Source organism: Bombina bombina, chromosome 4 (genome assembly GCF_027579735.1).
Source record: "Bombina bombina isolate aBomBom1 chromosome 4, aBomBom1.pri, whole genome shotgun sequence".
NCBI classification, from domain to species: Eukaryota; Metazoa; Chordata; class Amphibia; order Anura; family Bombinatoridae; genus Bombina; species Bombina bombina.
Genome location: NC_069502.1, coordinates 425,741,742 through 425,755,442, shown reverse-complemented (window position 1 = coordinate 425,755,442; position 13,701 = coordinate 425,741,742). Strand labels below are relative to the sequence as shown.

The 13,701-nt window shown below is 38.3% G+C and overlaps 1 protein-coding gene across 2 annotated transcripts in view; it reads right to left on the bottom strand.

The window, feature by feature from the left end:
• The window catches only part of P3H2 (prolyl 3-hydroxylase 2), a 268,946-nt gene that overhangs the window by 104,393 nt on the left and 150,852 nt on the right, over window positions 1-13,701 (bottom strand). For both annotated transcript variants that reach the window (XM_053710243.1, XM_053710244.1), the window contains exon 2: window positions 9,590-9,733. In XM_053710243.1, the coding sequence (XP_053566218.1) occupies window positions 9,590-9,733 (144 nt within the window). The remainder of the gene's footprint in view (window positions 1-9,589; window positions 9,734-13,701) is intronic.

The window sequence follows — 13,701 nt, the reverse complement described above, 5'->3', positions numbered from 1 at the left end:
TACTAACTTGATCTGGACCTTAGCCCCTCCCCTTCCATGCGACCCGGTGCCCGAGATCTCCTAACACCCCTGTACTAAATTCCTAACAGTTACAGAAGCACTCACAGCACAGCAGTTGATCTTCTTTTCTTTTAATAATATAAAAGCTGAATCCCATCATGCCCATTCAATTAAATCCCTCCCACCCTGCAGTCATGATGATTAATAAACAGTACACCGACCTACTCCTACCCAGTACCCACCTGTGCACATTGTCAGTGAGATCTTGTTCCCCAGAAAGTGTGAATAAGTCAGTGTTTAATAGAACTATAGAAGAAGTACAATAGTACATTATGAAACTTCAAATAAGTGTCTTAAAGGGACAGAAAACAAACCATTGGGATAGAGAAAAAAAAATATGACATTGTGACTGTGTACAGTGTTTTTTGGTGTTTTTTTTTTTATTTGTTTTTTTAACCGATTAATCAATCGACCAACTAATCGATTATGAAAATAATCGTTAATTGCAGCCCTATATATAAACACACACACAATCTATAGATCTTTAGATATAACCTTCTGGCTTGAACTAACATATAGACTGGCATTGTTTTATGTAAATAATTATGCGCACATTTTCTGATTACCCTAGTTAATAACCTAATTTTGCAATATCATCTTATTTCATCTTTTTTCCAAAATCTAGGTTTAGCCACAGGATATTTAATTGAATGCAGAGGAAAGTATGTGATAAAGTCACATCTTGAATATATTTTCTAGGATGTATGTGATGAATTCACTCTCTTAAGAATCTTGACTCCCTTCTAGGATATACTACTAAATTGTAAGAAGTAGCAATATCTATGGGTAGATGCATAGTTTTGTGTCATGAATTATTTGTATGATGTGATAATGATGTGTTACACAATGGCACATGTTACCCAGTCCCCTTTTTGACGATTCCATAGCAAGACATGGACATAATGCTTACTGTCACGAATTGCAAGTTTTGTATAATTTATATTTGTATTTGTATTCTTGTTGATTTATATCACTAACCACAACCTTTGATCCATGTTTTGCTATATGACTGTCCATATTGGAGATATTTGAGCATTCATTGTGGAAGCTCAATTCAGGACTCGTAGACACACGAGTATTCTTTGCTAAGCAGTGGTTTGTGACTGACTTAAGTGATAGAGGAGCGTATATATGCTTGTTACATGTGGAGACACTTGAGTTATAATATAACCCTTTGTGTACTAATGACGGCTCTGAGCCATCACAAATAGTCCCAGTCATGTGCTAACGACGGCTCAGAGCTGTCGCTAGCACTCGCCCAGCTTGAGGGCAATCTGGGGGCTCCCACTGACTCCCACCCCGGCGATCTTGCCTGTATAGTGACAGGCATCCGGGGCCTTCACATTTCACGCGGTGACGTCACGCTCAACTTTATTTAAAAATTACAATGTACAATATAGGGAAATGAGGGCATGCTGCTTAGAAGCCTGTATCTCAGGCATCTAAGTAGCTACAGACCCCCAAGGCCCACCGTTGTAAAGGTAATCGCCTATCCTTTCCAATGGCATGAGTCTTGGAGAAATCCATCTTAGCACCCAGGTGGGAATAAATAAAAAGATGTGATAAAGTATAAGAGAAATTTGGCCACAAAAAAGGGGCCAAATAACCTTAAAACATAGGCGCTGATTAAAACTTAAAATAGATAGTGAAAAGTGTATAATGAAAAATACATATAAATATATATGTATATGTGTAATGATAATAATGAACCTTAGAATGTGTACTAGCCAATCTTGGCAAAAATAAATGGTCCAAAAGATGTGTAAAAATTTATATAAATTTAATACAAGTGAATAAAAATAAAAATAAAAAATACAAATATACAAAATATCATATGCGTTGATCAGGCGCAATGGATAGTGTAGTATACATATCAAAATTGCAACAATGAATATAATGCTACATAAACAACTGCAATAGAACTATAGTAAATAATGGCTACAATAAATTAAATAGAACAGAGAAGAAACAAAAACAGTGGGTTTCCAAACGATGACTCAATGGTGTTTGTTAGGGAAATTCGAAGAACAAGTGTCACATGAAGAAGCTGGAATACCTAAAGAACCGAATCAAAATGGCAGAAGAGATACCAGAAAAAGGTGTTCACTTTTACTTTCACCGAGATTGGTATAAAGACTGTGTGTTCTCCTCTCTGTGGCATCTTCTCTGGTAACAGCAACACCCCCTCAGCAAAGCGTTCCAATATGGCGATGCAATTTCAGCGGAATATTCGCCCGAATAGCTTCTGCTGCTGATGGGTAGCTGAACCCAATTCTTACGGGAGCCTTAGAGGGACAAACCACTTCTTGGAATAGGAGCAACGCGTTTCAACCTGTTATGGGTCTTTTTCAAGCTCCTGATGGAATCTACGGCTGTCTATTTAAAGGCAGTAAGGCATCCTTATTGGTCAAAAATAGAAAATGGGCGTGATTGCCCTACTTATTCTGATAGCTAGTGAGGGATTGAAGAAGGATCAGTCCAAGAACGATACATACATCAATAAAAGAGTAGGACACAATGTAACTCATATTAGCGTTATGTAAAATAAAAAGGACAACATTACTAAACGCTTTGCTCCTATTCCAAGAAGTGGTTTGTCCCTCCAAGGCTTCCGTAAGAATTGGGTTCAGCTACCCATCAGCAGCAGAAGATATTCGGGCGAATATTCCGCTGAAATTGCATCGCCATATTGGAATGCTTTGCTGAGGGGGTGTTGCTGTTACCGGAGAAGTTGCCACAGAGAGAACACACACGTCTTTATACCAATCTCGGTGTAAGTAAAAGTGAACACCTTTTTCTGGTATCTCTTCTGCCATTTTGATTCGGTTCTTTATGTATTCCAGCTTCTTCATGTGACACCAATATCACCTCTTGTACTTGGCATAATTATACAATGCATAGATGTTCAGCATAATTATGCAACACAAAGTGCTCACCATCAGTGTATAGGCGCCCATCATTATTATACAGGACATTCTGTTTTGTTTTTCAGTGTGTAAACCCTCAACATCATTATAGAGTGCAGCATATACGTTATCCGTGTAGAGGCACTCTGCATTAACTATACTATATTATTGTATAGATGCCTTGCATTATCATATAGTGCAGAGAGGTATGTTTATTAGTGTAAAAAAAACTTGCCAGTATGCCACTGCAAGTTAATGTAATCTGATAGGGCTTGAAAAATGTACATTTTAGGGAAAATTTAGCAAGATTCATTTGAAGCTTCTAAAAACTTGCAGTTCAGGCATGCAAGAGTGAGTCTGCAACCACAAATTTAAGAAGCTGCCTCTGCTTATTATCCTAGGTGGTGGAGATAAATCACCTCAAACTTGCTTTTTGAGGTGAGTGACAGGCCCTACTCTTACACGATTGATTGTCCAAGAGCAGGGGTCAGAATTGAACAAAAGAGCTCTTCTGCAGTCTTAATTTTTGCCAAGTGGCAATTGCAGGTGGACAGGTTCTCTGCTTGATACATTTTCCTGTTAGACATGCTAGTATAAATCTATGTATAATAGTGAAAATCAAAAGAGTTCATCCTGCCTCTAGGTTTGTTTGTTTTATATATTGTCACCTCTGTTTGATTCATTATGCAGAGCCACCACTGCCTTGCTATATGGTGCACAACTTTGGTACATTATGTCATGCAGAAATTACCCATTATAGCTATTATAGTTATAATAAATCAGATTAACAATCCAGAGTTTAATGTGATAACTATTTTATCTATGATAGAGTAAGTAGATTTCTGTTATCTATAACTGCTCAATAAATCACTAGGACATTTTGTATATAATTTATTGGGGGGGGGGGGGGATACCGGTGCAAATGCACTTACGGCATATGTGTGTATGCCACTGAAAAACTGCAATAACTTTTACTGGAGCATTTTTGCTAATGGAAGGATATTGAAAACATGCTTTTATTAAAAATTCAAATGCACCCATGCACATTTAAATTTTGACTTTTCTATCCCTTGCTTTAAAGGGAAGTAAAAAGTTCCTACCACACAAATGCAAGGTCAAAAGAAAAATAAAATAACTTAATTACTTTACATTACTCAAATGCCCTTGGTGCTTTCAAGAACGCATCAAAAGCAACTAAACTGCACTTTAATTTGCCAACTCTTGTATTGACTCCAGGCTAGCTGCTAATTTGCCAAATTTGCAGCATTGTTCAACAGGATGTAGTAGAATGAATGTGAGGGGTTCAAGAAGGAACAGGGTCAATTCTCACTCCAAGGCAGTGGAGGTATTTGGGTGTTAAAATAGAGGTGGTTATAGAAATCAGTGAAGCTTGATAGATTTTCACATGAAGAATTATAGAATGAGACAAACATTAAACATGTGTTTCTGGGACACCTCAGCAGACAATGGCAATGATAGAAAGGTACCATAAAAGGAGACACTGAATGAGAGAAATATGCTTAAAATCATAACTAGGTAATATAGTACAGCCCAGGGAGAGAAGATTGTGCAGTAGGAAAGGCCAGCGATGTAGAGGTCTAGGAGATGTAACAATAATTCTCCTTTTGCTTTGCTACAATAGTGTAGAGTGTGGGTTTTGTAGGGTGTTATGGTCACATTGCAGCAGGTCAAGTAGAGACTTGGAGGATGGGAAGTAAATTGGCTGTAGACTTACTGTGCCAGTAGTTTTAAGGCAAAGCACTGGGCATTGTGTAATAGGGAGAGGCCTTTTAATTAAGGATAGACCAATATCGGTTTTTCAGGGTCGATACGATACCGATTATTGACCGCCTTTCAGGCCAATAACCGATGACAGGAGCCGATATTCTGTACATTTAAAGTTTTGAAAAATCAACACAATTTCTACAGAAATCTGGTATAAACTGAACATGCTTATTAAAATTTTCAACAACATTAAAAGTAAGCAACTGGGAAAAATAAAGTGCTTGAAAATTAACTTATTAAATGGCTTCCCAAAACATAGAAAAATGGCATAAATCCCCTTTAAACTGCACACTGATATAACATTAAATTTAAGTCACTACTGCAAAGCTCTTTATGTATTGCTGACCCCTATGAGCAAACCAAAAGTAATTTAGCTCTGTACTTCAGGGAAATTATGTAGCTTTTAGTGCCACTTAAAGATCACATTTTCCATTTCACAAATCATATATGTTTGTTTATGCAAGTCCATCTACAGGCCTGCCATTGGTGGTATGGTAGTTGGTAACTGAGCACCCAGGAACACCTGGGCTTGGACTCTTTTATCAGTGCTATTTATTATTAGATGCTATGTCCAGCTTATATGTGCTATAGAGGATTTGTATCACTTAAAACTACATAGCTTCCCTGAAGTACACAGAGCTTAAATTTCTTTTGATTTCCTCCATATAGGTACGTTTCTGGCCGATACTGATTTTCAGAAATTCCAAATATTGGAACTAAAAATCGGCTGCTCCGATATATCGGTCCATCCCTACTTTTAATATGGCAAAACAAATTAAAATTCCAGCACCTGGGACCAGAGAGGTGTGCAAGCTTTAAGGGTACTGCACAATACCCAAATAGATAAAAGTCACAAAAAAGAAGCAGCACCACCAAGTTGTCTTCAACAGATTTATTCGTGCAATTGCACAGTATCCAAGCCAAACCAACAAACAGCAACGTTTCGGACTTAGTCCTTAATCATGCATAGTTACACAGTCAGATCATGCAGCTTAAATACACCTAAACACCACACCCACCACACATCATACCTGTAGCACACCTGCTATGATGCCCTCTAGTGGCCATTAACAGAAATTACAGTTAAAGACAAGTAATGTCAGAATTAAACACATACAGCTCTTGGTAAAGTAGCAAGTTTAAACATAATATTCCTAAACCACAGAATAATTATATAATACAGAACCCCAAAATTCACCATAAATCATATATCATCACCACTTAAAGGCATAGAGACCAATCCAGTTCCCTATTCATCCCCCTAGGGTACATTGTGTCCGATCTACTAATCCAAAAGACTTCCCTTATTTTTAGTCTCTTGGTTCTATCACCACCCCGCCTAAGATGTCCTACCTGTTCTAATATTTGAAATCTTAACTGAGTTAAGTTATGGCCTGCAGATAAAAAAATGATTGGCAACGGGGGCATCTAATTTTTTTGTTCTTATACTGCTTTTATGTTGAGTTATCCGTTCAAGGACTGTACGGGTGGTCTCCCCAACATACCCCAAAACACATGAGCATTTAATATAATAAACAGCAAAATCAGTGTTGCAAGTATAGTGTCCCCTAATTTCAGATTTTTTACCTGTGCTAGGATGGCTAAATGTAGGGCCCTTAATGATATTATTGCAATTGGAGCAACCCAAGCACGGAAAACAGCCCAAGTTCTTATTGCCAATGTAACCCTGCACTAATGCCTTTGAAGGGCCAATATCTGCATGCACCAAACAATCTTTCAAATTCCTTCCTCTCTTAAAGGCAGGCATTGGTGGCTCTTTAAACTCAAGTACCTCGGGTTGTATGTCTGTAGTATGTGCCAATATTTGGAGATTATTTTACAAATTCTGTTACTTAGTTTAGAATACTGACTGACAAAAATTAGTCTATTAGATTTCTTTTTCACTTTAGCCTGTTTCTGTTCTAGTAGACCTTGTCTGGGGATTTGTTTCACACCTTCAATCTCTTTCTGTATTAAGTTTAATGGATAACCCCTAGCTCTGAAACGGTCTCCCATTTCTACTAATCTTTGTTCTACAGGGCCTGGGAAGGGACCTAATCAGAGAAGGGGGATGCATGCTATTATAGTGAAGGAGAGTGTTGCAATCCATTTGGCTGCTGTCAGCACACAAAACATGATCTCTTTCTTGATTTTAAAGAAAGGTTTCTTTAAAATCAAGGAGATCATGTTTTGTGTGCTGACAGCAGCCAAATTAGGCATTATTGATAAGGATACCACACAGTTTCTTAGTAGTTCAGAGGATATTACCCCAGTCCTGTATACACCCCCTAAGGTCCATAAGAGTGTTACTGCCCCTCCTGGACGCCCTATTGTGGCGGGGATGGGGTCTTTATTATCCAAAGTATCTATATACTTGGACAAAATATTGAGACCATCTCTTATTTTAATGACACTGGGGATTTCCTTTTAAAATTACAAAATCTACCATTGGAGAACACTAAAGGGATTCTTTTTAGCCTAGATGTAACTTCATTATATACATCAATTAAACATGAAGCTGGCATTGGTGCTGTAGGTAAAATATTGAGTCAAGATGACAGATATAACACCCTTCATAGGGAGTTTATTTTACAATTGTTGAGCATCATCTTGTGGTGTAACTATTTTTTTATTCAAAGACAATTATTACTTACAGCTCCAAGGCACAGCCATGGGTTCCAATGTCGCCCCTACATACGCCAACATATATATGAATGTATATGAGGAATATTTTGTTTACAGTCATCCACTATTTTTACATTATGGCGCCACCTGGTGGCGATATATAGACGACATCTTTGGCGTGTGGCTGGGTGACATTGGAACCCTGGAAAATTTTGTTAATGATTTGAACTCTGCTACTTGTCATATCCAATTTAAATTGGTTTGTAGTGAGGAGAGTGTTGTTTTCCTTGACACTAGGATACTTAAGAGTAACCAGGGTCTTTTAGTTGATCTACACAAGAAATAAAGGGATTGCAACACTCTCCTTCACTATAATAGCATGCATCCCCCTTCTCTGATTAGGTCCCTTCCCAGGAGCCAACTCTTAAGAGTTAAAAGGATTGTCTCTGAGACAGGCCCTGTAGAACAAAGATTAGTAGAAATGGGAGACCGTTTCATAGCTAGGGGTTATCCATTAAACTTAATACAGAAAGAGATTGAAGGTGTGAAACAAATCCCCAGACAAGGTCTACTAGAACAGAAACAGGTTAAAGTGAAAAAGAAATCTAATAGACTAATTTTTGTCAGTCAGTATTCTAAACTGAGTAACAGAATTTGTAAAATAATCTCCAAATATTGGCACATACTACAGATATACAACCCGAGGTACTTGAGTTTAAAGAGCCACCAATGCCTGCCTTTAAGAGAGGAAGGAATTTGAAAGATTATTTGGTGCATGCGGATATTGGCCCTTCAAAGGCATTAGTGCAGGGTTACATTGGCAATAAGAACTTGGGCTGTTTTCCGTGCTTGGGTTGCTCCAATTGCAATAATATCATTAAGGGCCCTACATTTAGCCATCCTAGCACAGGTAAAAAATCTGAAATTAGGGGACACTATACTTGCAACACTGATTTTGCTGTTTATTATATTAAATGCCCATGTGGTTTGGGGTATGTTGGGGAGACCACCCGTACAGTCCATGAACGGATAACTCAACAAAAAAGCAGTATAAGAGCAAAAAAATTAGATGTCCCCATTGCCAATCATTTTTTATCTGCAGGCCATAACTTAACTCAGTTAAGATTTCAAATATTAGAACAGGTGGGACCTCTTAGGCGGGGTGGTGATAGAACCAATAGACTAAAAATAAGGGAAGTCTTTTGGATTAGTAAATTGGACACAATGTACCCTAGGGGGATGAATAGGGAGCTGGATTGGTCTCTATGCCTTTAAGGGGTGATGATATATGATTTATGGTGAATTTTGGGGCTCTGTATTATATAATTATTCTGTGGTTTAGGGATATTATGTTTTAACTTGCTACTTTACCAAGAGCTGTATGTGTTTAATTCTGACATTACTAGTCTTTAACTGTAATTTCTGTTAATGACCACAAGAGGGAATCATAGCAGGTGTGCTACAGGTATGATGTGTGGTGGGTGTGGTGTTTAGGCGTATTTAAGCTGCATGATCTGCAGGTGTAACTATGCATGATTAAGGACTAAGTCCGAAACGTTGTTGCTTGTTGGTCTGGCTTGGATACTGTGGAGTTTGCACAAATAAATCTGTTGAAGACAACTTGGTGGTGCTGCTTCTTTTTTGTGACTTTTACCTACTTTTAATATGGGTATTAGGAGTATGTGGTTGAATTTTCGAAGTGCTGCTACCCATGTACATGACCAGTAACTATTGAACATAGCACGCCTCACTCAAAAAAAATAAAACAGTCAAAGGTAACTAGATTAAAGGTACATTACTAAATAAATTCTAGCTGTAACTATGTACAGCAAAGTTTAGAAATGTTTAAATATTGAGAAAATAGGCGTTAAGTTTTAGTTCCTATAAAGAAATTGTCATCGCCTTGTTGAAACCTAGGTCTTCTTCATCTAACCTCATCTGCTGAAAACAATTATGGACAGTCCATAGTCACCAAAGTGTACAAACAATGGTTTTGTGGAATATAGCAAAATTCTCTGATATAAATGAAATGATAAATTAATTGTAACTGTTACTAAGTGGCCTTAGCAGGTTATTTGATATAAGTATAGGGTAACTAAGTATCAACATATTTTAAAGTTAGAATACTGAGGAGCCAGATTCCAGAACTAGAAATGTTAGTAGTTTTGGTTCACTGACTCACAGAATTTGTTAAGCCTGAAACTTGTACTCACCATATAAGCACAGCGCTCCCTATCCACTAGGTGATCATCTGACTTGAAATGGTAGTTTGCTAGATTCTGCTTCATTTCCATGTGTTCTGGATTGGCCATGAAGAATGTATGAGCGGCTTCTGCTGCCTTATCCAGCTGGTTCAACTAGAAAACAAGCAAACACAGTACGTATGAATTACATGTAACTGTTTATTCTCTTACATAGTACTAACAAATTACATTTTATCAATATAACCAACTTAATAAATGCTTCTAAATAATATTACCAAAGGCATTTATTTCAAAATTAAATTCCCTGTTAAATGTTCAATTACACATTGTGAATAAACAAAATTGCAGTGCACTATTTACTTATTCATTATTTTGACTGCTTTTCCTGTAACATAAATCTAAAAATGTATTGTAATTGTTCCTCTTCAGTGGAAGGCAGAACAATGACCATCCTACAAGATGCACAAGGATTGCTTGATATGTACAAGAGCTCATTCATATGTTATTAAATAGACAAAGCAATGAAGATAAAATACACTCTAGATACCTTTCAAGACGTGTGTCTCTGAACTGCAAAACAAACATTTGCTAAAAAAATGATGTTTTAAATACTTCTAAAACATTTGTTTTGTTTGCAAGTCATTTGCAATGAAGAGCCTAATTTCTAAGTCATATATAGTAAAATGACTATGGCCCCTATTTATGAAGGTCTGGCGGACCTGATCCGACAGTGCGGATCAGGTTCGCCAGACCTCGCTAAATACGGCGAGCAATACGCTCGCCGTATTCAGCATTGCACCAGCAGCTCACAAGAGCTGCTGGTGCAACGCCGCACCCTGCAGACTCACGGCCAATGGGCCGTCAGCAAGGGGGTGTCAATCAACTCGATCGTACTCGATCGGGTTGATTTCCGGCGATGTCTGTCCGCCTGCTCAGAGCAGGATGACAGGTTATGGAGCAGTGGTTTTTGTGACCGCTGCTTCATAACTGCTGTTTCTGGCGAGCCTGCAGGCTCGCCAGAAACACGGGGCATCAAGCTCCATACGGAGCTTGATAAATATGCCCCTATGTCTCTTTAATCAGTACATACATATCAATGCCAAAGACTATTCTATTAGTTGTTTGGTAAAAACTATCATAAGCTGAACTAAGGTTTGGGGTATGTAGAATAACAGCGGTCTGATGAATGCTCAATTTATTTTTCCAATGAAAATTATACTTGTGGAAGCTATTAAAGACAAGAAGGAACTGGTTAGCTTTCACACAATTGTTTGGTATAACTTATAATGGGGAAAGATTAATGACATAAGTTGATTAAGCCATCGCTGCCAAAGTTGAAAAATAAAACAAATTGTCTACTAAAGCCCTGGGGGAACAGAGTTAGACATCCAGGCCTTCCATTATTTACTAGGTACATAGCAAAATGGTATGTTGAGAAATACAGGAAAAGGAACTGAGGGGGATTTATTTTGTTACGTACATGTCTAAGACCACAGGGAATGTCTAAGAGGGCAACAGACAGGCTACAAAAAAGAACACTATAGATTTTAAGATCCTCAAAGCAGGTCCCTTGTCCTATTGTATTAATTTAATTGATGATATTTTATGTTATGGTTTTGGATAATTAAAATGAAAAGATGAGATATCAATGCAATAAAAATTAACCTGTCATCTCTGCCCCTCCCACAATTATTTAACCCTGTATCAGGGGAAGGGGTATTTAAGCCCATGTAAGCCAAAATAGTGTGGGGTTCGTTGGCAGTTAGTGGGTAAAAATGGGAGTTTACTATGGTGGGTAATCGACGCTGCCTTCAGTCTCAGGTTACAGATGCCTTGAGTCTCAGTTTACAAGCATGAGGTTGTAGTGTATGGTTTCTTTACTGGTGAAAATGAGGCTAAAGATGGTATCTCCCTAATTTAGTGGAAGAGATTATGGTGTCGGTGTGTGCCAGGAATGAATTGTGAAAAAGGTGGTATAAAAAGGTTTATGAAATGGTTATTCTTATATTATTCTACTTATGGAAAATTAATTTTTAAGAAGCTCACAGGATAAAATAACACATTGTTATCAAACAAGAAAAAACAAATTGCTTGTTCACTTATTCTTATAAAGTAAAAAACGCACATACAGTATCCCACAAAAGTTAGTACACCCCTCACATTTTTGTAAATATTTTATTATATACTTTCATGTGACAACACTGAAGAAATGACACTTTGCTACAATGTAAAGTAATGAATGTACAGCCTGTATAACAGCGAAAATTTGCTCTCCCCTCAAAATAACTTAACACACAGCCATTAATGTCTAAACCGTTGGCAACAAAAGTGAGTACACCCCTAAATGGAAATGTCCAAGTTGGGGCCAAAGTGTCAATATTTTGTGTGGCCACCATTATTTTCCAGTACTGTCTTAACCCTCATGGGCATGGAGTTCACCAGAGCTTCACAGGTTGCCACTGGAGTCCTCTTCCACTCCTCCATGACGACATCACAGAGCTGGTGGATGTTAGAGACCTTGCGCTCCTCCACCTTCCGTTTAAGAATTCCCCACAGATGCTCAATAGGGTTTAGGTCTAGAGACATGCTTGGCCAGTCCATCACCTTTACCCACAGCTTCTTTAGCAAGGTAGTGGTCGTCTTGGAGGTGTGTTTGGGGTCGTTATGTTGGAATACTGCCCTGCGGCCCAGTCTCTGAAGGGAGGGGATCATGCTCTGCTTCAGTATGTCACAGTACAAGTTGGCATTCATGGTTCCCTCGATGAACTGTAGCTCCCCAGTGCCGGCAGCACTCATGCAGGCCCAGATCATGACACTCCCACCACCATGCTTGACTGTGGGCAAGACACACTTGTCTTTGTACTCACCTGGTTGCCGCCACACACGCTTGACACCATCTGAACTAAATAAGTTTATCTTGGTCTCATCGGACCACAGGACATGGTTTAAGTAATCCATGTCCTTAGTCTGCTTGTTTTCAGCAAACTGTTTGCGGGATTTCTTGTGCATCATCTTTAGAAAAGGCTTCCTTCTGGGACGACAGCTATGCAGACCAATTTGATGCAGTGTGTGGCATATGGTCTGAACACTGACAGGCTGACCCCCCATCCCTTCAACCTCTGCAGCAATGCTGGCAGCACTCATACGTCTATTTCCCAAAGACAACCTCTGGATATGACGCTGAGCACGTGCACTTAACTTCTTTGGTCGACCATGGCGAGGCCTGTTCTGAGTGGACCCTGACCTGTGAAACCGCTGTATGGTCTTGCCCACCATGCTGCAGCTCAGTTTCAGGGTCTTGGCAATCTTCTTATAGCCTAGGCCATCTTTATGTAGAGCAACAATTCTTTTTTTCCGATGCTCAGAGAGTTCTTTGCCTTGATGTGCCATGTTAAACTTCCAGTGACCAATATGAGAGAGTGAGAGCGCGATAACACCAAATTTAACACACCTGCTCCCCATTCACACCTGAGACCTTGTAACACTAACGAGTCACATGACACCGGGGAGAGAAAATGGCTAATCAGGCGCAATTTGGACATTTCCACTTAGGGGTGTACTCACTTTTGTTGCCAACGGTTTAGGCATTAATGGTTAATAGTTATTTTGAGAGGACAGCAAATTTACACTGTTATACACGCTGTACACTCAAGACTTTACATTGTAGCAAAGTGTCATTTCTTCAGTGTTGTCACATGAAAAGATATAATCAAATATTTACAAAAATGTGAGGGGTGTACTCAATTTTTTGGGATACTTTACATAATTATCAACATTCGGTAACTTTTCATGAATAAGATAATGTCAAAAGGTGATTTCTCTCTTTATTTAAATAAGCAGGGATATTTTCCAGTTATGCTTACATGGCTATTATTTCATTGATATTTTTAGTTTATACCATTTTCTGTGTTAACCACAGTATTGTGATTTTTTTATTTATTATTACTCCAAACCCTTAACAGCCATGCAACCAAAAAGTTCTCGTTTTATGTGGAAACGTTTTCTGAAGCCTGACACTTCAAAAACAGAGATTATTTAAAGATTTTTCAGGTTTGTGTTACAGTATTTAAAGAGAACTTGTAAAAAAAAAATATGATTTAATTATGTAGTGAAGTATTTTT